The following is a 26,338-nucleotide window of genomic DNA, read 5'->3' as shown; positions in this document are numbered from 1 at the left end:
TTGATCAAAAATACAGGAAAAAATGTAATATTGTGATATATTTTTGCAATTTAAAATATTTGTTTTTCAATGTATTCTACTTTAAATGCTGATTTATTTCTGTGATCAGAGCTGAATGTTCAGGACGGTTCCTCCAGTCTTCAGTGATCATGATCCTTCAGAAATCATTCTCAGGATTCATTAGGAGTGAAATCCTAATATTTTTACATAACCTGTAATACTTTTTTAGGATGAATAAAAAGTTAAAAAAATGCTATTTTTAAAATGTTTTAAAAATAGAAATCTTTTGTATCAACAATATACACGACTGGTCAGTCATTTCTTTCTTTTTTGTGTGAAATAAATCAATAATTTTATTCAGCAAGGATGTGTTAAATTGATTAAAATTGATAGTAAAGGAGATTTATATTATTTGAAAAATAAATCATCATTTAAAGTAGAATAAATTGAAAACCAAATATTTTAAGTTGTAATAATTTATCACAATATTACATTTTTTCCTGTATTTTTGATCAAATAAATGCAGGCTTGATGAGCAGAAGAAACTTCTTTCAAAAACATTACAGAGAGTAATGTGTCCAAACTTTTGGCCTGTACTGTACATATATATATATTATTAAATCAATTGGATACCTTATATTGGTAATTTGAGAAAAACAAACAAAGTTAGACTGCAATATATTACTTTGTAATTATTCATAATGAAACGCTTTGATTTCTCAGTTATAACATATTTTAATAAGAATCGTATAAGAAGTTTAAGCCTTTTTTGATTGTCTATTTTATTGTTAATGTTCCCACACTTTAAAAAAAGAAAATGTTCAGTACAATCAACTTGGATGCGTAGGTCATTTTAACCTAATTAAAGTTGTATCTTGTATAACTTATTAAAAAAAGTTGAAAATTTCTTAACTTATTTTGATGAGTTAAAACGATTTAAAAACATATGTTGTCATAAATTATTTTTTTTACAATGCATAATTAAAATTGAACACTTTGCATCACAATATTAAATAAACGTGCTGTATGGATACAATAAATAAATAAATATATATGCAAATAAATAAATAAACAGACAAATAAATCCACTAAATTCTACATGCATAAATAAATGTGCAAATATAAATCCACATATTCCTGCATAAATAAATAATGAAATGTGCGAGGAGATAAATAATTGAATATATATATATGTTGGGGAAAATAACTTAAGGAAATGAACGTTTTTTAACCATTTATTCATTTTCTGAATATAGCTCTATATTTATTTTTCCTTGGCTCCACATGCTCATTTGCACATTTATTTATATATTTATGTCGAATTTTGTGGGTTAATTTATTTGCATATTCATTTTGTTGTTGTTGTTGCAGGTTTTGTCCTCCATAATGCTGCACTTTATTCATACTTTTTTATTTATTTACCTTTTATAGAATTTGAAAGATTAAGTTATTGTTTGATAAGTGAGATAAAGTAGTGCTTGAAAGTAAATTTCATTTGATGATATCGACACGTTACGAACTTTATACCTTTGGAGTCCATTAAAAATAAAAACAGGTAAAAGATGTGTGCATCATAAGTTCTTGCACGATGCAATAAATTATGCATCCCATGAAATATTACAAACTGTAATGTAATTAAAAAAAACAATGATATCATATAAAAATATTGATTTCTACACTCTAAAAAATGCTGAGATATTTTAACCCAATGTTGGGTCAAATATGGACTAACCCAGCGATGGGTTAGTTTTAATCCTGCGCTTGGGTTCAATATTTGCTTAAGACAACCCAATCGTTGGGTTAAAACAACCCATTTGCTGGGTGAGTCCATATTTGACCCAACATTGGGTTGTTTTTTACCGAGAATTTTTTAGAGTGGACTGTAATATAGCCTAATTTCGAGAGTTTCAAATCAAATCAAGGTTTATTTATAGAGCACCTTTTTAAAACAGCAGATGTTCACCAAAGTGCTGTACAGACAATAAAATAACACACAAAAAGGTGCATTTTGCTATAATGCCACGATTTACTAAAAGTAGCCGGATTCTACTGTATGGCACGACATTTTTAACCTGTGTCAACATTTCTTTCAATGTGACTGAAAATATTTGTTATTACTATATATTTCGCAGTAAATATAATAGCACAATTTGGCTTCACTGCGTCATCACAAATAAAACACACACAATTACCCACAACATCTTTTAATAATATTTTAATAAAGGTTGTCGAATCTCTAAAATGTTCAGTGTATTAACTCAAAATTTTAAGGCAACCAGGAAACTTGTTTTCTAAATATTTTTTTACAGTGTACAGATCAGTGCTATAATCACACAACAAAGGTGCGATTAATCGCGATTAAAAATTGTAATCTATTGACAGCCCTAATATCCACAACTTAAGTAAACCGGAAGTTCGTTACCGGCGTGTTCTACGTTGCCATAGCGATCATGGGAAAGGTCAGAGTTCGGAAAAGTTGTGGATATAAACAATTTGCTACACTGTAAAAAATTATTTAAAGAATAAATTACCTGGTTGCTGAGTTCATTGAAATAAAAAAATGAGTTAATACGATGAACATTTTTTCGACAACCTTTATTAAAATATTATTAAAAGGTTGCAGTGAAGCCAAATATTTAGACTGAAGTTTGCTGCGTGTTGTTGTTAGCGCTTTCCCTTTAAATCCGGCCGGTCTTGTGATGTGACATCACCGCGCAGCTGACAGTAATGAGTGTGTGTGTGTATGTGTGTGTGTATGTGTATGTGTATGTGTATGTGTAGACTATTCACAGCTCGGTTGCGCGTGCGTTAGGTGAATACACGTGTTTGCGCGCTGACATTTACCCTGTGACGCATGTGCAAAGCGTCAAAAGGCAGTTTTATTCCAGAGTCAGCGCGTCTGCTTTTCTTAACGCGTTTTTTAGAGGTGAGTGCAGCTGTAAAGTGCGTCAGTCATGGCCATGATCACCTCCACCCCGATGGAGAGCCGCGCGTCCACCGTGCGCTCCTCCAGGCGGAGCGGCGCGTCCCCGTCCAGCGTCAGCCCGACGCGCCTCACGCGCCTGCAGGAGAAGGAGGACCTGCGGCACCTCAACGACCGGCTGGCGAACTACATCGAGCGGGTACGACAGCTGGAAAATGACAAGTCATCCATGCAGGTCCTGCTGGAGGAGAAGGAGGAGAGCGCGCTCCGGGAGGTCGGGAACGTGCGCCGCCTGTACGAGACCGAGCTCGCGGACGCGCGGAAGAGTCTGGACGCCACGGCGAACGAGAGAGCCAGACTTCAGATCGAGCTAACGCAGCTGCAGGAGGACCACCGCAAACTCACAGCCAGGTACACACACACACTGCCACTGCCCCTAAATCCACCCATTACACACGCTGCCCCTTAACCTATCCAACACACACACACACACACTGCCCCTGCCCCTAAATCCACCCATCACACACGCTGCCCCTTAACCTATCCAACACACACACTGCCCCTGCCCCTAAATCCACCCATCACACACGCTGCCCCTTAACCTATCCAACACACACACACACTGCCCCTGCCCCTAAATCCACCCATCACACACGCTGCCCCTTAACCTATCCAACACACACACACACACACACACATACTGCCCCTGCCCCTAAATCTACCCATCACACACGCTGCCCCTAAACCTATCCAAGACACACACACACACACACACACACACACACACACACACACACACACACACACACACACACACTGCCCCTGCCCCTAAATCTACCCATCACACACGCTGCCCCTAAACCTATCCAAGACACACACACACACACACACACACATACTGCCCCTGCCCCTAAATCTACCCATCACACACGCTGCCCCTAAACCTATCCAAGACACACACACACACACACACACACACACACACACACATTGCCCCTGCCCCTAAATCTACCCATCACACACGCTGCCCCTAAACCTATCCAACACACAAACACAGTGCCCCTAAACCTACCCGTCTCACACACACACACACACACACACACACACACACACACACACACACACACACACACACACACACACACACTGCCCCTAAACCTACCCGTCACACACACACACTGCCCCTAAACCTACCCGTCACACACACACACTGCCCCTAAACCTACCCGTCACACACACACACTGCCCCTAAACCTACCCGTCACACACACACACACACTGCCCCTAAACCTACCCGTCACACACACACACACACACTGCCCCTAAACCTACCCGTCACACACACACACACACTGCCCCTAAACCTACCCGTCACACACACACACACACACACACTGCCCCTAAACCTACCCGTCACACACACACACACACACTGCCCCTAAACCTACCCGTCACACACACACACACACACTGCCCCTAAACCTACCCGTCACACACACACACACACACTGCCCCTAAACCTACCCGTCACACACACACACACACTGCCCCTAAACCTACCCGTCTCACACACACACACACACTGCCCCTAAACCTACCCGTCTCACACACACACACACTGCCCCTAAACCTACCCGTCACACACACACACACACTGCCCCTAAACCTACCCGTCACACACACACACACACACTGCCCCTAAACCTACCCGTCACACACACACACACACACTGCCCCTAAACCTACCCGTCACACACACACACACACACTGCCCCTAAACCTACCGTCACACACACACACACACACTGCCCCTAAACCTACCCGTCACACACACACACACACACTGCCCCTAAACCTACCCGTCACACACACACACACACACTGCCCCTAAACCTACCCGTCACACACACACACACACACTGCCCCTAAACCTACCCGTCACACACACACACACACACTGCCCTAAACCTACCCGTCACACACACACACTGCCCTAAACCTACCCGTCACACACACACACTGCCCCTAAATCTACCGTCACACACACACACTGCCCCTAAATCTACCCGTCACACACACACACTGCCCCTAAAATCTACCCGTCACACACACACTGCCCCTAAATCTACCGTCACAAACACACACTGCCCCTAAATCTACCCGTCACACACACACACAGCCCCTAAACCTACCCGCACACACACACACACACTGCCCCTAAACCTACCCGTCACACACACACACACTGCCCCTAAACCTACCGTTACACACACACACACACACTGCCCTAAACCTACCGTCACACACACACACACACGCCCCTAAACCTACCCGTCACACACACACACCGCCCCTAAACCTACCCGTCACACACACACACACACACACCGCCCCTAAACCTACCCGTCACACACACACACACACACACGCCCCTAAACCTACCGTCACACACACACACACTGCCCCTAAACCTACCCCCCACACACACACACACACACACACACTGCCCCTAAACCTACCCGTCACACCACACACTGCCCCTAAACCTACCCGTCACACACACACACTGCCCCTTAAACCTACCCGTCACACACACACACTGCCCTAAACCTACCCGTCACACACACACACTGCCCCTAAACCTACCGTCACACACACACACACACTGCCCCTAAACCTACCCGTCTCACACACACACACACACTGCCCCTAAACCTACCCGTCTCACACACACACACACACTGCCCCTAAACCTACCCGTCTCACACACACACACACACTGCCCCTAAACCTACCCCGTCACACACACACACACACTGCCCCTAAACCTACCCGTCACACACACACACACACACACTGCCCCTAAACCTACCGTCACACACACACACACACACACTGCCCCTAAACCTACCCGTCACACACACACACACACACTGCCCCCTAAACCTACCGTCACACACACACACTGCCCCTAAACCTACCCGTCACACACACACACTGCCCCTAAATCTACCCGTCACACACACACACTGCCCCTAAATCTACCCGTCACACACACACACTGCCCCTAAATCTACCCGTCACAAAACACACACTGCCCCTAAATCTACCCGTCACACACACACACAGCCCCTAAACCTACCCGTCACACACACACACACACTGCCCCCTAAACCTACCCGTTACACACACACACACACCGCCCTAAACCTACCCGTCACACACACACACACACCGCCCCTAAACCTACCGTCACACACACACACTGCCCCTAAACCTACCGTCACACACACACACACACTGCCCTAAACCTACCCGTCACACACACACCACACATGCCCCTAAACCTACCCGTCACACACACACACACACTGCCCCCTAAACCTACCCGTCACACACACACACACACTGCCCCTAAACCTACCCGTCACACACACACACACACACACTGCCCCTAAACCTACCCGTCTCACACACACACACACACACACTGCCCCTAAACCTACCCGTCCTCACACACACACACACACTGCCCCTAAACCTACCCGTCACACACACACACAACACACTGCCCCTAAACCTACCCGTCACACACACACACACCACTGCCCCTAACCTACCCGTCACACACACACACACACACTGCCCCTAAACCACCCGTCACACACACACACACACACTGCCCCTAAACCTACCCGTCACACACACACACTGCCCTAAACCCTACCCGTCACACACACACACTGCCCCTAAATCTACCCGTCACACACACACACTGCCCCTAAATCTACCCGTCACACACCACACACTGCCCTTAAATCTACCCGTCACAAACACACACTGCCCCTAAATCTACCCGTCACACACACACACAGCCCCTAAACCTACCCGTCACACACACACACACACACACACACTGCCCCTAAACCTACCCGTCACACACACACACACTGCCCCTAAACCTACCCGTTACACACACACACACACTGCCCCTAAACCTACCGTCACACACACACACACCGCCCCTAAACCTACCCGTCACACACACACACACACTGCCCCTAAACCTACCCGTCTCACACACACACACCACTGCCCTAAACCTACCCGTCTCACACACCACACACACACTGCCCCTAAACCCTACCCGTCACACACACACACACACTGCCCCTAAACCTACCCGTCACACACACACACACACACACTGCCCCTAAACCTACCCGTCACACACACACACACACACACTGCCCCTAAACCTACCCGTCACACACACACACACACACTGCCCCTAAACCTACCCGTCACACACACACACTGCCCCTAAACCTACCCGTCACACACACACACTGCCCTAAACCTACCCGTCACACACACACACTGCCCCTAAATCTACCCGTCACACACACACACTGCCCCTAAATCTACCCGTCACACACACACACTGCCCCTAAATCTACCCGTCACAAACACACACTGCCCCTAAATCTACCCGTCACACACACACACAGCCCCTAAACCTACCCGTCACACACACACACACACTGCCCCTAAACCTACCCGTTACCACACACACACACACTGCCCCTAAACCTACCCGTCACACACACACACACACCGCCCCTAAACCTACCCGTCACACACACACACTGCCCCTAAACCTACCCGTCACACACACACACACACTGCCCCTAAACCTACCCGTCACACACACACTGCCCCTAAACCTACCCGTCACACACACACACACACTGCCCCTAAACCTACCCGTCACACACACACACACACACACTGCCCCTAAACCTACCCGTCACACACACACACACACACTGCCCCTAAACCTACCCGTCCACACACACACACACACACTGCCCCTAAACCTACCCGTCTCACACACACACACACACTGCCCCTAAACCTACCCGTCTCACACACACACACACACTGCCCCTAAACCTACCCGTCACACACACACACACACTGCCCCTAAACCTACCCGTCTCACACACACACACACACTGCCCCTAAACCTACCCAGTCACACACACACACACACACACTGCCCCTAAACCTACCCGTCACACACACACACACACACTGCCCCTAAACCTACCCGTCACACACACACAACTGCCCCTAAACCTACCCGTCACACACACACACTGCCCCTAAATCTACCCGTCACACACACACACTGCCCCTAAATCTACCCGTCACACACACACACTGCCCCTAAATCTACCCGTCACAAACACACACTGCCCCTAAATCTACCCGTCACACACACACACAGCCCCTAAACCTACCCGTCACACACACACACTGCCCCTAAACCTACCGTCACACACACACACACTGCCCCCTAAACCTAACCGTTACACACACACACACACTGCCCCTAAACCTACCCGTCACACACACACACACCGCCCCTAAACCTACCCGTCACACACACACACCGCCCCTAAACCTACCCGTCACACACACACACACACACACCGCCCCTAAACCTACCCGTCACACACACACACACACCGCCCCTAAACCTACCCGTCACACACACACACACTGCCCCTAAACCTACCCCCCCCCCACACACACACACACACACTGCCCCTAAATCTACCCGTCACACACACACACTGCCCCTAAATCTACCCGTCACCAACACACACTGCCCCTAAATCTACCCGTCACACACACACACAGCCCCTAAACCTACCCGTCACACACACACACTGCCCCTAAACCTACCCGTCACACACACACACACTGCCCCTAAACCTAACCGTTACACACACACACACACTGCCCCTAAACCTACCCGTCACACACACACACACCGCCCCTAAACCTACCCGTCACACACACACACCGCCCCTAAACCTACCCGTCACACACACACACACACACACCGCCCCTAAACCTACCCCCCCCCCACACACACACACACACACTGCCCCTAAACCTACCCGTCACACACACACACACACTGCCCCTAAACCTACCCGTCACACACACACACACACTGCCCCTAAACCTACCCGTCTCACACACACACACTGCCCCTAAACCTACCCGTCTCACACACACACACTGCCCCTAAACCTACCCGTCTCACACACACACACTGCCCCTAAACCTACCCATCACACACACACACACACTGCCCCTAAACCTACCCGTCACACACACACACACTGCCCCTAAACCTACCCGTCACACACACACACACTGCCCCTAAACCTACCCGTCACACACACACACACTGCCCCTAAACCTACCCGCCACACACACACACACACTGCCCCTAAACCTACCCGCCACACACACACACACACTGCCCCTAAACCTACCCGCCACACACACACACACACACACTGCCCCTAAACCTAACCGCCACACACACACACACACACTGCCCCTAAACCTACCCGTCACACACACACACACTGCCCCTAAACCTACCCGTCTCACACACACACACTGCCCCTAAACCTACCCGTCACACACACACACACTGCCCCTAAACCTACCCGTCACACACACACACACTGCCCCTAAACCTACCCGCCACACACACACACACACACTGCCCCTAAACCTACCCGCCACACACACACACACACACACACACACACACACTGCCCCTAAACCTACCCGCCACACACACACACACACACTGCCCCTAAACCTACCCGCCACACACACACACACACACTGCCCCTAAACCTACCCGTCACACACACACACACACTGCCCCTAAACCTACCCGTCACACACACACACATACACACTGCCCCTAAACCTACCCGTCACACACACACACACACACTGCCCCTAAACCTACCCGTCACACACACACTACCCCTAAACCTACCCGTCACACACACACACACACTGCCCCTAAACCTACCCGTCACACACACACACACTGCCCCTAAACCTACCCGTCACACACACACACACACTGCCCCTAAACCTACCCGTCTCACACACACACACTGCCCCTAAACCTACCCATCACACACACACTGCCCCTAAACCTACCCATCACACACACACACACTGCCCCTAAACCTACCCGTCACACACACACACACTGCCCCTAAACCTACCCGTCACACACACACACACTGCCCCTAAACCTACCCGCCACACACACACACACACTGCCCCTAAACCTACCCGCCACACACACACACACACACTGCCCCTAAACCTACCCGCCACACACACACACACACACTGCCCCTAAACCTACCCGCCACACACACACACACACACACTGCCCCTAAACCTACCCGTCACACACACACACACACACTGCCCCTAAACCTACCCGTCACACACACACACACACACTGCCCCTAAACCTACCCGTCACACACACACACACACACTGCCCCTAAACCTACCCCCCCCACACACACACACACACACACTGCCCCTAAACCTACCCGTCACACACACACACACACTGCCCCTAAACCTACCCGTCACACACACACACACTGCCCCTAAACCTACCCGTCACACACACACACTGCCCCTAAACCTACCCGTCACACACACACACTGCCCCTAAACCTACCCGTCTCACACACACACACTGCCCCTAAACCTACCCATCACACACACACACACACTGCCCCTAAACCTACCCATCACACACACACACACTGCCCCTAAACCTACCCGTCACACACACACACACTGCCCCTAAACCTACCCGCCACACACACACACACACTGCCCCTAAACCTACCCGCCACACACACACACACACTGCCCCTAAACCTACCCGCCACACACACACACACACACTGCCCCTAAACCTACCCGCCACACACACACACACACACTGCCCCTAAACCTACCCGTCACACACACAGACACTGCCCCTAAACCTACCCGTCACACACACACACACTGCCCCTAAACCTACCCGCCACACACACACACACACTGCCCCTAAACCTACCCGCCACACACACACACACACACACACACACACACACTGCCCCTAAACCTACCCGCCACACACACACACACACACACACTGCCCCTAAACCTACCCGCCACACACACACACACACACTGCCCCTAAACCTACCCGTCACACACACACACACTGCCCCTAAACCTACCCGTCACACACATACACACTGCCCCTAAACCTACCCGTCACACACACACATACACACTGCCCCTAAACCTACCCGTCACACACACACACACACACTGCCCCTAAACCTACCCGTCACACACACACACTGCCCCTAAACCTACCCGTCACACACACACACACACTGCCCCTAAACCTACCCGTCACACACACACACACACTGCCCCTAAACCTACCCGCCACACACACACACACACACTGCCCCTAAACCTACCCGCCACACACACACACACACACTGCCCCTAAACCTACCCGCCACACACACACACACACACACTGCCCCTAAACCTACCCGCCACACACACACACACACACACTGCCCCTAAACCTACCCGTCACACACACACACACTGCCCCTAAACCTACCCGTCACACACACACACACACACTGCCCCTAAACCTACCCGTCACACACACACACACACACTGCCCCTAAACCTACCCGTCACACACACACACACACACATACCTGAGGCCTCATGGGGCTGTGAAGAAGTCACTCAATTAACATTTGTATTAGGGCTGCAAGATTATGACGATTATTCCTGTGAAATTGTAATTGTTCTTTATGAATTATATGATTATCATAATTTACACTGAATGATGTTGAGCAGCTGTATGCCACAGTTTGAAGCGACTGCATGTCTTATATTAAAACACTCTAAACTTTTTTTTTTAATTGCCATTAATCCTCAAATGTCAAAATATTGGTTTGTTTTCTTTAAAAAAATAATAATAATACAAATAAAGTACAACTATTATAATTGTATACTTAAATTAAAGCAACGGGGGAGAACCCTAAAGATAACCTGTAGAAACCCGCATGTGAAGTAAACCGGTAAGTGGACTTTTGTAATTGCACCTTTGAATGGAAATATAATAGTGACGCCTGTAACCGTAATCATGATTATAAATTCGATTAGTTGTGCAGCCCTAATTTGTGTGATCAGTAATTGGTCAGCAAACAAAGGTGCTTTAGCCTGTTTATTAATAAAACATACTGTAAGGCCGCCCAAATCGTCCCAATGGAGGCTAACGATCGGCGGGTGAAGTTCGCTGCGCGTTCGGTCTTTTCAGCGGGGCAAAAGGGGATTTTATTCCAATTCCTCGTTAATCTGACTCCATTTAATCATAATTTAGAATTTAGGTTGGAATGCCAATTGGTTATATGGTCATTTATATTTAATAGTTTAAGTACACATTTAATTATTCCGTTTAACCCTTTGTTGAAATTATGTCCGTTCGTAACCTGAATAATTCCAGAGCAAGTCAGAAAGAATCAATCAAAGTGTAACAATAAATTTATTAACAGTCAGGTAAATGTATAATGCCAATTACATAATCAATTCAAAGGTAGCCTATACTTCACATCAAATACTCTGAAGTAAAGAATGAGATGTATACCTGACTTATCAAGGTTACATAATGCTGCATGGGTTAAAACGTCCAGCATTACGGGCTGACCTGAGTACAGTATCGAGCCCTGAGCTCTTTGCAACATTTCCTTAAATACCCAGAACCAGATACATACCCAGAACCATTTGAAACTCTTTCAAATGGAAACACCAGTTCACAATAGGAATTGGCATTGATCAAGTTCTATAGACCTGATTAGAAGAGAGGCCAAATGGCTGAAAGCCACACCCACCATACACCAAGGAAAGATATCTTTAAACTCTTTAAATGTTTATGATGTTCTAGTGTACTTCTGTGGAGTTGAGATATTTGTACCAGTCGCACCGAGACATTTCAAATGATATCAAACACATATAATACTGTATCGTGTGGATTGACATTGTAACAAAGAGATTTCTGGTGCATTTCAGGTGATCTCAAGTTTGGGGGAGCAGGAGTTTGGGGGAAGTTTCATGTGAAAGGAAAGGCATGTAAATTAGTGTCATTCATAGATGGTTCACTCAGTGTGATGTCGTCTCGGACAGAGACTCTAACTGTATGAATAAGTTCAGATGCTAATTTCCTTTGTTTTCTCAGAGCGATTAGACATTTCGGCATCTACTAGCTTTTTCCAGCCTTACAATACATTTGCAAGAAAAAGTGTGATAATCTTGCATAATCTGTGAAATAAATTTAACAAGTATATGTATAATAGTGCTGTCAAATTTATTAATCACAACATTATATATATGTGTGTTTGTGTGTGTATGTGTGCACACACAAATATATGTAATGTAAACAAAAGCTTTTATATTAGATTTGATTAATTGTGATTTGAATGGGTTTCACAGCAGTTCTTTAAACATCCAGAATAGCACAAGAACAAGGAGCGATTAAGAAATGGTGAAATCGTGGAAGATTTTATTATAATTATTATGCTAATTGGTTGCCTGTTGTATAATATCGAGGCCACTGATAAAATAAGTCATAGACTGACACCTCAAAGACTTTTTACATGCATTTATTATTTTATATTTGGTAAATAATGTGTAAAATGTGCTCCTTCAAGTTGTCTTTTTGCTGCGTAGTTCTGCGTGTTCTAGTGACCCTAATATGACGTTAGTTTGCTTGTGTGTCAGGAATAATAAGAAAGAGTGTGAGCTGAGCACGGCTGTCGGACACTGGAGGACTCTGGAGGCCGCGCTGAACTCTAAAGAAGCCGATTATGCCAATGTGGTGTCCACCAACCGCAGACTGGAGAGCGACGCTCAGGATCTCAAGACTCAGCTGGATAATGTGAGTCCAGAACATGAAACACTCGCGCTATTCACATCGGTCACAAAACCGAAAATAGTAAATGTAGTAATTTAGTACATATAATACTTAAAAATTTCAGTTTATAAGTATTGATATTGGTATAAATATCGCTGATACCGGCCTTGAAAGTATCGGTATCGTATCGAAAACAAAATAAGTTGTATCGCCATCAGTTTAAGCCATCCCTAGTCCTGTTCAGCTTCTTCAGTGCGCTGCAATATTTAAAGCTGCAGTGATTTCTGAGAAACGCTGTCGGAAGAGGATTGGGCCAAGCAGCACAACACGCCAATCAGCAGTAGGGGGCGTGTCTAATCATGACAGGGGAGAGTGAGCCAATCAGCTGTAGGGGGCGTGTCTAATCGTGACAGGGGATGGAGTGAGCCAATCAGCAGTAGGGGACGTGTCTAATCATGACGGGGGAGGAGAGAGCCTATCAGCAGTAGGGGGCGTGTCTAATCATGACGGGGGAGGAGAGAGCCTATCAGCAGTAGGGGGCGTGTCTAATCATGACGGGGGAGGAGAGAGCCTATCAGCAGTAGGGGGCGTGTCTAATCATGACAGGGGGAGGAGAGAGCCTATCAGCAGTAGGGGGCGTGTCTCATCATGACGGGGGAGGAGAGAGCCTATCAGCAATAGGGGGCGTGTCTAATCATGACAGGGGAAGAGAGCCAGTCAGCAGTAGGGGGCGTGTCTAATCATTACGGGGGAGGATAGCCAGTCAGCAGTAGGGGCGTGTCTAATCATGACGGGGGAGGAGAGAGCCAGTCAGCAGTAGGGGGCGTGTCTAATCATGACGGGGGGGGGGGAGGAGAGAGCCAGTCAGTGGTAGGGGGCGTGTCTAATCATGACGGGGGGGGGGGAGGAGAGAGCCAGTCAGAGGTAGGGGGCGTGTCTAATCATGACGGGGGGAGGAGAGAGCCAGTCAGAGGTAGGGGGCGTGTCTAATCATGACGGGGGGAGGAGAGAGCCAGTCAGCAGTAGGGGGCGTGTCTAATCATGACGGGGGGAGGAGAGAGCCAGTCAGCAGTAGGGGGCGTGTCTAATCATGACGGGGGGAGGAGAGAGCCAGTCAGCAGTAGGGGGCGTGTCTAATCATGCCGGGGGGAGGAGAGAGCCAGTCAGCAGTAGGGGGCGTGTCTAATCATGCCGGGGGGAGGAGAGAGCCAGTCAGCAGTAGGGGGCGTGTCTAATCATGACGGGGGGAGGAGAGAGCCAGTCAGCAGTAGGGGGCGTGTCTAATCATGACGGGGGAAGGAGAGAGCCAGTCAGCAGTAGGGGGCGTGTCTAATCATGCCGGGGGGAGGAGAGAGCCAGTCAGCAGTAGGGGGCGTGTCTAATCATGCCGGGGGGAGGAGAGAGCCAGTCAGCAGTAGGGGGCGTGTCTAATCATGCTGGGGGGAGGAGAGAGCCAGTCAGCAGTAGGGGGCGTGTCTAATCATGACGGGGGGAGGAGAGAGCCAGTCAGCAGTAGGGGGCGTGTCTAATCATGCCGGGGGGAGGAGAGAGCCAGTCAGCAGTAGGGGGCGTGTCTAATCGTGCCGGGGGGAGGAGAGAGCCAGTCAGCAGTAGGGGGCGTGTCTAATCATGACGGGGGGAGGAGAGAGCCAGTCAGCAGTAGGGGGCGTGTCTAATCATGACGGGGGGAGGAGAGAGCTAGTCAGCAGTAGGGGGCGTGTCTAATCATGACAAGGGGAGGAGAGAGCCAGTCAGCAGTAGGGGGCGTGTCTAATCATGACGGGGGGAGGAGAGAGAGTGAGCCAATCAGAAGTAGAGGGCGTGTCCACATGATGGGGGAAGAGAGAGAGAGCTTGGCAATTAAAGAGTAAAAATCCTTCTACGTCCTATGTTGTGTTTTATACCTTATTAGTATTGTAAAGTATTTAGATTAAGTGTAGTCTAATATGTTACAAATGAGTCTCTAAAGCAGGGATGGGCAACTTCGGCCCTGGAGGGCCACTGTCCTGCAGAGTTTAGCGCCAACCCTAATCAAAAACCACACCCACTTGTAGATTTCTATAGAAATCCTGAAACATTAATTAGCTGGATCAGGTGTGTTTGATTAGGGTTAGAGCTAAACTCTGCAGGACAGTGGCCCTCCAGGACCGAAGTTGCCCATCCCTGCTCTAAAGGATGTATTTTGTATCCTTCCCAACCCTGAATAATATATACTGCTAATATATGCTAATGCCAAAATCCATCTTTAGCGGCTTTAAAGGGTTAGTTCAGCCAAAGATGAAATGTCTGTCATTAACTCCTCCCCCTAATGTCGCTCCACACCCGTAAGACCTCCGTTCATCTTCACACACAGTTTAAAGCCCCGTTTCCACCAAAATTACCCGGAACAATTTGTACCAGGAACTTTTTTACAGGAACTTTTCTCCCCCCAGACCTGCAGCTGTCTGCGTTTCCACCGCGATAAAGTTCCGAGAAGATTAGGCAAATTAGTCCGGTGATGTAGGACTGCGCGCGACTGCTCCTCCAAATCAGTGAAGGACAGTAATCATTTGTGTGTGTACCGATTGAAAGATTTAGTGAACTGTTTAGATGAGACGTTATCTAAGAATTGATGATAATGTAAAATGTGTACCTAAAATGCAATGTAAGTCGCTTTGGATAAAAGCGTCTGCCAAATGCATAAATGTAAATGTAAATGTAAATGTAAACCGATCTGGTGTTTACATGTGATGACTTTCAATCGCAATCATTTTGTCACATGCAGTTTGTCTGCCGCACCAAAAATGTCAACGCTGTTTTCTCCAGCAGCTGGAGTGTGTTTACTGTAGCCATAGCAACTCTTAACGGCCACCAGGACTAATACAGTATTATTTATAGCTATTTGTTGTAAAGTGTAATAATCATCTCAGAAAAAAAAATCTTCTGTCAGGCGCAGTTAAAGTAAAAACTGCCTGGGGCAATATACGCTGTGTCATTACTCCAACATTATCTTCATAACTTACGAAATAAAAAGTTTACCCCTCAGAAAAATGTACTTTCCTCTCTTGTCAACATGAGCGCGGCGCGCGCTATCACGTCATGTAAGGACACACACTTAAAAGTAATCGGTCAGGTCGTTTACATGGTGAAAAAAAAATAATAACGAGTATGGAAGAGATTCAAGCTTTGCTGCTTTTGCTGGTTATGTATAGGTTTACTAAAGAGGTAATTAACAACGACAGAAAAGAGCACTAATATGCAGATTCAGCAGCATGCAGCTGCAGCATATTCAGAAAGCTTGTAAAGCTAGATTTAAAATGACAATGTATATTATTATCAGCTATTACGGACATTGAACGTGAGATGGCTGAGACGACCGCGCGCCACCAGACAGAGAGCAAGACTGATATTTACTGAACGCAGAACGAACCTCGCAAAAGACTTTTAAAAATGCCGGTTGAACTGCGTGAGCTAAACCAATCAGCATGCTCAGCGCCCAAGTCCCGCCCTCGAAAGTTCCTGAACTTTGAAAAAGTACTACCTCGCGAGCAGGGCCGTTTGGAGGGGGAAATATTTACCCGGAACTTCAATTTTACCCTGGTTCCTGCGGTCTAAACACACGAAGTACCACCCAAAGTTCCTAGTTCCTGGGTAAAGTTCCTGTGGTGGAAACGGGGCTAAAGATATTTTATATTTAGTCCGAGAGCTTTCTGTCATGAACGTGGATTGAAAACAAACCCGGAAGAGAAGACAATGCTGAATAAAGTCGTAGTTTTTGTTATTTTTGGACCCAAATGTATTTTGGATGCTTCAAGAGACTCTAATTAACCCACTGATGTCTCATATGGACTACTGTGATGATGTTTTTATTCCCTTTCTGGACATGGACAGTATAGTGTGCATACACTTGCATACGCTCTCGGACTAAATATAAAATATCTTAAACTGTGTGTGAAGATGAACGGAGGTCTTACGGGTGTGGAACATTAGGGAGAGGAGTTAATGACAGACATTTCATTTTTGGCTGAACTAACCCTTTAAGCCTCATGGCATAACTGGTTTGGAGAGTCTGTGGTCATTCACAGTTGGTCTCAGGACGGGGTGATCAAGGGGCAGATGTTAATGGGATTAGTTTGTGATTAATGGCACGCTAATGCCATCATTCTTGCCCTCCATAAATGGTACCTGTGAGCTCTTCTTCTGCCTTTCAGCTGGAGTCGGCCCTGCAGAACGTCAAAACCCAGCTGAACTCTGAGCTTCTGCGTCGAGTGGATGCCGAAAACCAGATCCAGACGCTTCAGGAACAGCTGGACTTCCAGAGGCATCTCGGCGAACAGGTTAATGTGATTATCACCTGAATCAAGTCCTCGTTTTGAGGCCCGTTCTTCGTACGTGGTTAAACTTTGGTCATAGTTTGTCTTGAGAAACCGAGATATTTGACAATCGTTGTAGGAGAAGTCCAAATTTTACCTCAGACAAAATTCTCTGGCCGAAGATTTGGCGCACAATCCTGCAGTGTGATTGTGCGCCAAATCTTCTGCCAGAGAATTTTGTCTGAGGTAAAATTTGATCGCATCGGTCATTAATCGACTGCCGGGATGCGCGGTATACCGGTACTGGAAAAATACCGGTATATATTTTATTTAAAACGTAACGATATCATGATTTTGCACATTTCGGTATATGCTGCTGTTCCGAGGTTCACCGCTAGATGGCAGCGCGCTGCCCAAACTGACCCGAAACAACCGGCAAATGTGACAACAAAATGGATAAAGCAGTTGAATCTCACTCAAGATGCCCAAAACGAATTAATAGAGAGAGGAGTAGAAGTGAAATTTGTAATGACTTTACTTATAAAACTGATGAAGAACCATCAGACCTAGCCAAGAAGACTCTGTCACTATCCTGACTTTAAGACTTCTGAAGAGATCGACAGGTCAGTGATCATTCAGACCATCTCATTTAGACATTTATTTTCTTTAACACTGATCAACACACACACACAGCCTAACATAAGATCGAATATCACAAAATCTCCAGCGTTCGTTCAACCAATAACGTTTAGATCTCATTATATTTGCACGCGCACTATTGCACTATTTACATTCACGTTAGACACACCCGACTGTGTTTATGTGAATACTCACTAAAGACGGACATTTGTACATAATTCTGTGTATTTGACTGTTTAAGGAAACTTAATGTGTAATGTGCGAGCTCTAAGTGACAGGCGTGTGTGTGTGTGTCGTATGAGCTCATATCTCCTGTAACTGTTATTACGAAATGCTATAAAATCTCTTGCGTGTTCAAATGATTTCCGTTCTCCGTCCCGAGACGAGCGTGAAATGTTGAATCGGATTATGAGGATTGCTTTAGTTTAGTGCGATGTCTTTTGAAACCAGAAGCAATTTGCTAATTTTGAGATTTTTGCTGAAATTATTCTCACAAGAAAGTTTTCAAATGACTGATTTGATGTGATAAGCTTTGCTGATTAATTTACTAATAAACATTTGTGGTAATTTCCCACGTTATAAACTCAAAACTTGCATAATTGTTCTCATTAGCGTGCAATATACCCGCGCTAAGACCGTGTGGTGTCGATTTAATATCGGTACTTCGGTTACGAAACAAAAATATATTGCAGTATATTGGAAATATCATGCAATACATTAGGCAATATATTCACATATATTGGATTTAATATTTATATTCTTTAATATATTGCAATATATGAAAGCGGCAATCATTTGTATATTTTGCAATATATTACAGGAATATATAATATATTGTATAATACCATCAATATATTATTCCATGTATTTATAATATATTTCAAGTAATATATTGGTAAATATTTTTCCTTTCATAAGGGTTAGATTGTGGTACCGTACCGAAGCCAAAATGGTGGTATTGAGCCATCTCTACGGTGAACAGTGTTGGGGGTAAAGCCCCGTTCACACCGCCAGCGACAAAGCGACACGATCCCATTCATTTCAATGGAGCGCTGGCGACACGAGCGACAGTGACCGTTGGCGACAGAATGTGGGCGTGTCATGCGACACGAGACACGCGACATAAGTTCAGAAATTTCAACTTTATACAAACGAGAAGCGATTTTCGCGAGCGACAACCAATAGGAGTGAAGTCAGTGGAGTGCACGTGATCCGTCTGCTTTACTGCTGCTACTACTGCGGTGTCCGGAGGAGTTGTTGATATTAGCTTTTAGCAAGCCCCCTGTTCTTTATAATATGTCTCTGTGTAGCCTACATACAGAGACACATTAAAAAAATTATGCATGGAAAAACGTGTCTGGGATTGTGGGGATATAAAGTAAGTTTTGACTAAACTGCATGCAATATGGTCTACCTATTACAGTACAGTGTGTATGTATTCTAATAACTTGCTCTGTTCTGCAAAACACTAGTAATAAAAACGGTACTATAGTACAAATATATTTAATGACGTTTATATGCAACCCGTAGTGGGAACGCCCACTAGCGACATGAATCTCTGGCGCTGGCGACATGCAGTGACAAAATCGCTGGCGGTGTGAACGGGGCTTAACTCATTACAAGTAACTTGAGTAACGTAATCAGATTACTTTTAAAATGTACAACGCATTACTTTTACAATGTACAACAAAATATCTGAGTTACTCTTTCAAATAAGTTACGCAAGTTACTTTTTCACATTTATTGACTGACGTCTCCTGTCCCCAAGTTGTGATAAATTGTAAGCGTGGAGTCGTTGTGTGTAAGCGTGATGGTTATTGTAGTTCTAGGCTAAATGTGATTGTGCATTCACTAACCTCATTTGCACACAATAAAATAAAATAAATCAGTATTGCTCAATTTATAAAATCGGTGAAATTCAAAATCCGAATACTATGCAAATCTCCAAAAATTAAATATGTTAAACAAATCAAATATTTTTATGCACTCAATCTCACTTTATTGACCGATGGCTGACCTTTAATGATTCCGTTAAACCATATGCAAAAAAATACTTTTGTTTTTATTGGGTAAATAAGTGTTACCTGAGGCTTATCTACTTTTGGTGTAAAAGGTTCTTTACATTTGTACAAAAATTTAACTTTTTTGTTATATAAAAAAACAAGCCCCGCCCAGGTGAAAAAAAGTAACGCATAAGTAATGTAACGCATTCCTTTTCATAAAAAGTAACTAAGTAAAGCATTCAGTTACTTTTTAAAGGAGTAACTCAATATTGTAATGCATTACTTTTCAAAGTAACTTTCCCCAACATTGCCGGTGAACATGTCAAACTAACGATCAAAGACTTCATAATTTAGCCTCTGATCAGAGGAATCTTTTAGGATTTGCAAAATTGGTCTCAGACGGCAAAATCGTGGGCAAAATCGCACGGTGTGCACCCGGCTTAACTCGGTTAGCCGGATTTGATTGTTGAGGATTTGGCTCGATCTCGGATTGTTTGGTTCTTCGACGCTCATCCTGGATTTGTTGTTATAGCAACAGCTCCATTAGCTTAAACCTGCTTATTTCATGTAAACAGGATTAGATGATGCTTAAAATCTGTCCCAGCCACTGCTACTTTATTACAAGAGATCATTACTGAACCAGGTGCAATAATCCTTTTAAATAATAATAATATAAAAGTTTATTTGAAAATATTATAATGTTGTGTAAAAGGTGCGTATGATACTATAGACACAGTCACTTGATTGAGAGATTTATTTGTGATGGAATAATTTCTTTATAGTTGTATTGGAGGTTTATATACATTGTACAGTAAATCTGAGACGTGCATTAATTTGAGCGATGAAGGATATTATGGGATGGCTTGATGCAGTGCAAGAGATGCAGATAACTTAATCTTGACAGTTAGCACTGCAAAAAATGCTTTTCTTACTTAGTATTTTTGTCTTGTTTCCAGTCCAAACATCTAAAAATTCTTAAAATAAGAAGTATTTAAAGGAAGTGTGTGTAAGATTGTGGCCAAAACTGGTACTGCAGATGTATTCCCCTCCCTCTCCCCCTGACTCGAGGTTGCCAGATTGGTTGCAGGATCTGCAGGAACGTTTGTAGCTGCAGATGTGATAACTAGAGCAGATCTGGCAACCCACTTCTGACTTTGTGATTGGTCGATTAGGTGGAGGGCGGAGCTTCAGGCCAAAACACAAACATGACATCATCAACATCAGCTGAGGGCAACAACAACTTTATAATGACAATATCCTGCCGGACTCCTGCTGTCAGTGATAGAAGTGTTTGACATTAACATGATTTCTGAATGTCTAGAGACATATCAGGGCCATTTTATGATTCATTTAAATACATTTCTTACATACAGTTCCTTTAATAGACAATAAAAAAGTGATTGTCTTGTTTTGGGGAAAAATAACTTGTTTTTTTCTTAAAATAAGCAAAATAATCTGTCAATGGGGTAAGAAAAATAATCCTAATTTATTTATCTTATTTATCTTATTTTAAGCAAAAACTCTTAATGTTGAGTTATTTTTCCCCAAAACAAGACTAATTTTTGCTTGTCTAGTAAATGTTTCTTAATGTAAGAGTTTTTAGATATTTTGACTAGAAACATGATAAAAATACCAAGTAAGAAAAGCATTTTTGCAGTGAAGAAACTTTAATTAATACTGTCATGTAGCAAATCTGCTTCAAATGGAATTAAAAATTAAATTAAAAATTGAAATAATGTAAAGTGTGTACAAATACTAAAAAATCGTGAATATCAGTGGGAATCAAAAAAGTGCACATTTAATCTAACTTTTATGTTAGTTTGGTTGTTTGTTTGTTTCCTCATAAAGGTCCAGAATTCGTGTTTTTCTTCTTTTTTTCTTTGTCAAGTTTTTGGCCTTTTTTAATTATATGATGTCATTACGTTGTCTTGCTGCCAGCCAATCGCTGCTTATCATGGTTTCGAGTATCGATGATCTGCCCTCTTTAGGGAACACAAGAACGAGCAGTGATCTCAGATAACTTCATCCGGATATTTTAATCCAATCCGTACATTTGTTTGAAGAACCAAATTAGCCAGAGATCAGTTATCAGGATTAGAAGATCTGGGATCTGTCAGATCATCTCGGATGTGTTAAGCGAGGTACGAAGAATGGACCCCTGGTGGAGCTCTGTGACCGTGTGTGTGTGTGTGTGCAGGAGGTGCGGGAGATGCGCAGCCGTCACGAGAGCCGTCTGATGGAGCTGGACAGCGGCAGACAGAAGGAGTTTGAAGGTAAATTAGCTGAAGCCATGAAGCAGCTCCGAGAGGAACATGAGGCTCAGATCCAGCAGTACAAAGAGGAGCTGGAGAAAACCTTCGCTGCCAAGGTAAAGCTCAGCCGACGTTTGATCCAAGTGGTGTTGTTACTTTTTTTTTCTTTTTAGAAAATGTATTTTTCATATATTTTATTTATTAATATTCCTTGTATACTAGTAATATTAATAAATAATGAGTGAAATTAATGTATGTATTATATGCAAAAATATTAAAGGTGAACTATGTAGTATTTTTGCAGTAAAACATCCAAAAACCACTAGGCCGGTGTTATATATTTTGTTCAGTTGAGTACCTACAATATCCCAGAAGTTTCCAACTATTTGTAAATTGTGAGAAAATTGCTATTTTAACTGAGGACAGGGACGTTTCAACATTGCATTTGAGGGAGTCGCCTGTCAATCGCGTCATATCTGCGTTACCCTCGGTTTCGGCTTTTATTTGGCAGGAGCGCTTTACTCTTAGCAGTGTGAACAAGTGAACGCACGGAGTAACGTCATAACATCGTTTTGAACACACTTAAATGTATCTAATATGATAAACAGAGCTGCATTACCTCATAATCATAACCGGAAGAGCGGATCTGTGCAGGCGCTCGGCGACTGTGTCCCGTCCCGTCATAATAAAAGTCCCAGTATTCGCGAGGCGGGTATTTGTTTAACAATCGCTCCAGCGGCCGTGCTCAGCTCCACAACACTCGGTCCTGCTCTGCTTTAGACTACAGTAACGTTAATAACCGCATGCATGAACGTGATTTCTGCCCGAGTCCTATTTTCCACCGGCTGTGATGAGAAGACCACATGTCCCAAGATGCTGCGCTCACACTTTGCGTCATCAAACTACGATTTGTTTTCAATAGGCGCCCTCCAGTGGACGGAAAGCTCCATAGTGCACCTTTAAGATAAAATTATACATAACTATATGCATACATTGATATTTTTATATTGTACGTACATACATACACACACACACACACGTTCCATAGGCGTAGTGGTTTTTATACTGTACAAACTGTATTTTCTATCCCCCTACACTGTCCCTACCCCTAAACCTACCATCTCTCACACACACACACACACACACACACACACACACACACACACACACACACACTGCCCCTAAATCTACCCATCACAGGAAACATTCTGCATTTTTACTTTCTCATAAAAACTCCTCCTGTGTGATTTATAAGCCTTTGTAAAGTGGGGCCATGGGTAATGTCCTCATATTTCACCCTCTCCTGTAATACCTGTGTCATACCCATGGCATTATACACATTTATGTCCTCATATGTCACACAAACTCACTGTTTTATTTATACAAAAAGCTCAAATTATAAATTCTTTATGTATATACAACCCTCTACGCTCATCTTGGCAATAGAATCGCCATTCTGTTTAAAATGGCACAGCTCTTTAAATATCTGAACGCACACTCTTAGCGTCAGTCAATCAAACATTAGACTATGGTATGATAATCAAGAGTTATTTAATGATAGAACTTTAGCAATTAGGCCCTGAAAGGTCTGTAGCCCTTGTTGTATCTGTTAGTTTCCTATATTATTATTATTATTCCTCCCCTATGGGAGTCAATGGCAGCCCTATGAACCGTAAGTAGGAAAATAATGAAATTTGGGACATTTGTAGAGACATTATCAATAATGGACCAAATATGGAGTCTCTAAGACCAACTCCATAGCGCCACCACCAGTTCAAAAATTCAACATTTATACTGTTATAACTTTTGAACCATTTGTAGTAGAGAAATGAAACTTCGTACATCTGATTCCTCTCTTCATGCTGATCACATTCCATATTACATTAAGGCTCTGCCCATTACAGTAATGGTGATTTTTGAAAAGTACAGTATTCAGTTCTTATGCTGCTACTCCTTCAAAATGTGTCCAATTTTTACAAATCTTGGCAGAGAGAATCTTTGGACTGAGCCACACAGAAATAACTGAACCAAATGTTTTGTCCTCCTGGAAAAAAAGTTATGGTGTCTCGAACTTAACGAGGTCGACCCGAAATTGGTTCTGAGGCTGTATCTCGGCCGAACTTTGATCAATCGAAACGAAAATTGGGTTCTTTTTATCGGACCGATGATCTGTGGGTCCATGTGAAAGTTGGGAACAGCACCTCCTACACTGTAAAATTTTTAAAAAGTAAGTAACCTGGTTGCCTTAATTTTGAGTTTATTGAAATTAAAAATTTGAGTTGATGCAATGAAGGAAATTTGTTTAATAAATAGAAACTCAAAATATTATTCTATCTGAACTAGACATGTGCCGATTTTCGATAATGCGATTTATCACGATAATGAATATGCACGATATTGTTATCGTGGGCACTTTAAAATATCGTAAATAATAATTTATTAACAATTTATAATTTTTTTTATAATGCACTCAAGAATACTTTGCCCATCAACCGTATAAATGCTCAACACCGCTGTATTCTACGTCAAAGGGACACGCGCTCAGATATAAACAAGCCCAACGTGCGTTTGCTCATGACTGAACCGGTTAAGGAGACGCTGCTGAAGTGCCGCTCAGTGACAGCAGAGGGCGCTGATGAACTGCAGAATGCAGCGGTTACCCCGGAAACCAGCAAACAAACAAAAAAACGCGTGTAGTTTTTAAAACAGCCGTTCGTTTTTGTAATCCGAATGTTGTTCATCACAGAACCAAATACTTAACACTTAAAGACTTAATAGGCTATTTATTTTCAAATGTAAACATTTTTATGTTTTAATCTGGACTACAACCCTAATAATTAAAACTCTTCTAATTATTTGTTATTGTTCAGTATAACTTTGAGATACGGCTTCATTAGTTAACCTGTTAATTCATTATTACCAAACTGACAATGAAAAATACTTATAAAGAATTAATCATTCTTTGTTAATTTCTTAGTTACTTTTTAATAACATTAAAATCAAAATCAAAATAACTTTTAATGGACCTAAGATAAAACTAACAATGATCAGTATTTCTTAACTAACATTACCAAAAACATTATACTTTCTGTACCAAATGTAGCTGTTGCTCAATCTTAGTTAATGCATAAACTAATGAGACCTTATTGTAATTTGTAAGCCTACCTGTTGTTCTTTATAGCCTAATTCTTTTGCACTTTAATCTGTTTGAAAATTGTACTTTTACAGCTCTGAAAAAAATCAAGAGACCACTTAACATTGATTTCTCAATGAGGGGTCTCTTAATTTTTTTTCCAGAGCTGTATATATTTTTGGTGCATTATTGTATTTAAACATTCAGTTATTTTTGTTCTTACAAATATAGTTCTTAAAGC

The 26,338-nt window shown here is 44.1% G+C and overlaps 1 protein-coding gene across 3 annotated transcripts in view; it reads left to right on the top strand.

Moving 5' to 3' along the window:
• The first annotated feature begins 2,737 nt into the window (after positions 1 to 2,737).
• The window catches only part of lmnl3 (lamin L3), a 53,905-nt gene continuing 30,304 nt past the window's right edge, over positions 2,738 to 26,338 (top strand). For 2 of the 3 annotated variants that reach the window (XM_067445375.1, XM_067445376.1), the window contains exons 1-4: positions 2,738 to 3,334; positions 13,646 to 13,802; positions 17,969 to 18,100; positions 22,910 to 23,080. In XM_067445375.1, the coding sequence (XP_067301476.1) occupies positions 2,955 to 3,334; positions 13,646 to 13,802; positions 17,969 to 18,100; positions 22,910 to 23,080 (840 nt within the window). In that variant the 5' untranslated portion in view covers positions 2,738 to 2,954. The remainder of the gene's footprint in view (positions 3,335 to 13,645; positions 13,803 to 17,968; positions 18,101 to 22,909; positions 23,081 to 26,338) is intronic. The other variant, XM_067445378.1, reaches the window with a different exon arrangement.

The sequence above is a fragment of the Pseudorasbora parva genome, chromosome 6 (genome assembly GCF_024679245.1).
Source record: "Pseudorasbora parva isolate DD20220531a chromosome 6, ASM2467924v1, whole genome shotgun sequence".
Taxonomy (NCBI): Eukaryota; Metazoa; Chordata; class Actinopteri; order Cypriniformes; family Gobionidae; genus Pseudorasbora; species Pseudorasbora parva.
Note: the sequence above shows the minus strand (reverse complement) of the source record. Positions and strands in the feature narration are given on the sequence as shown.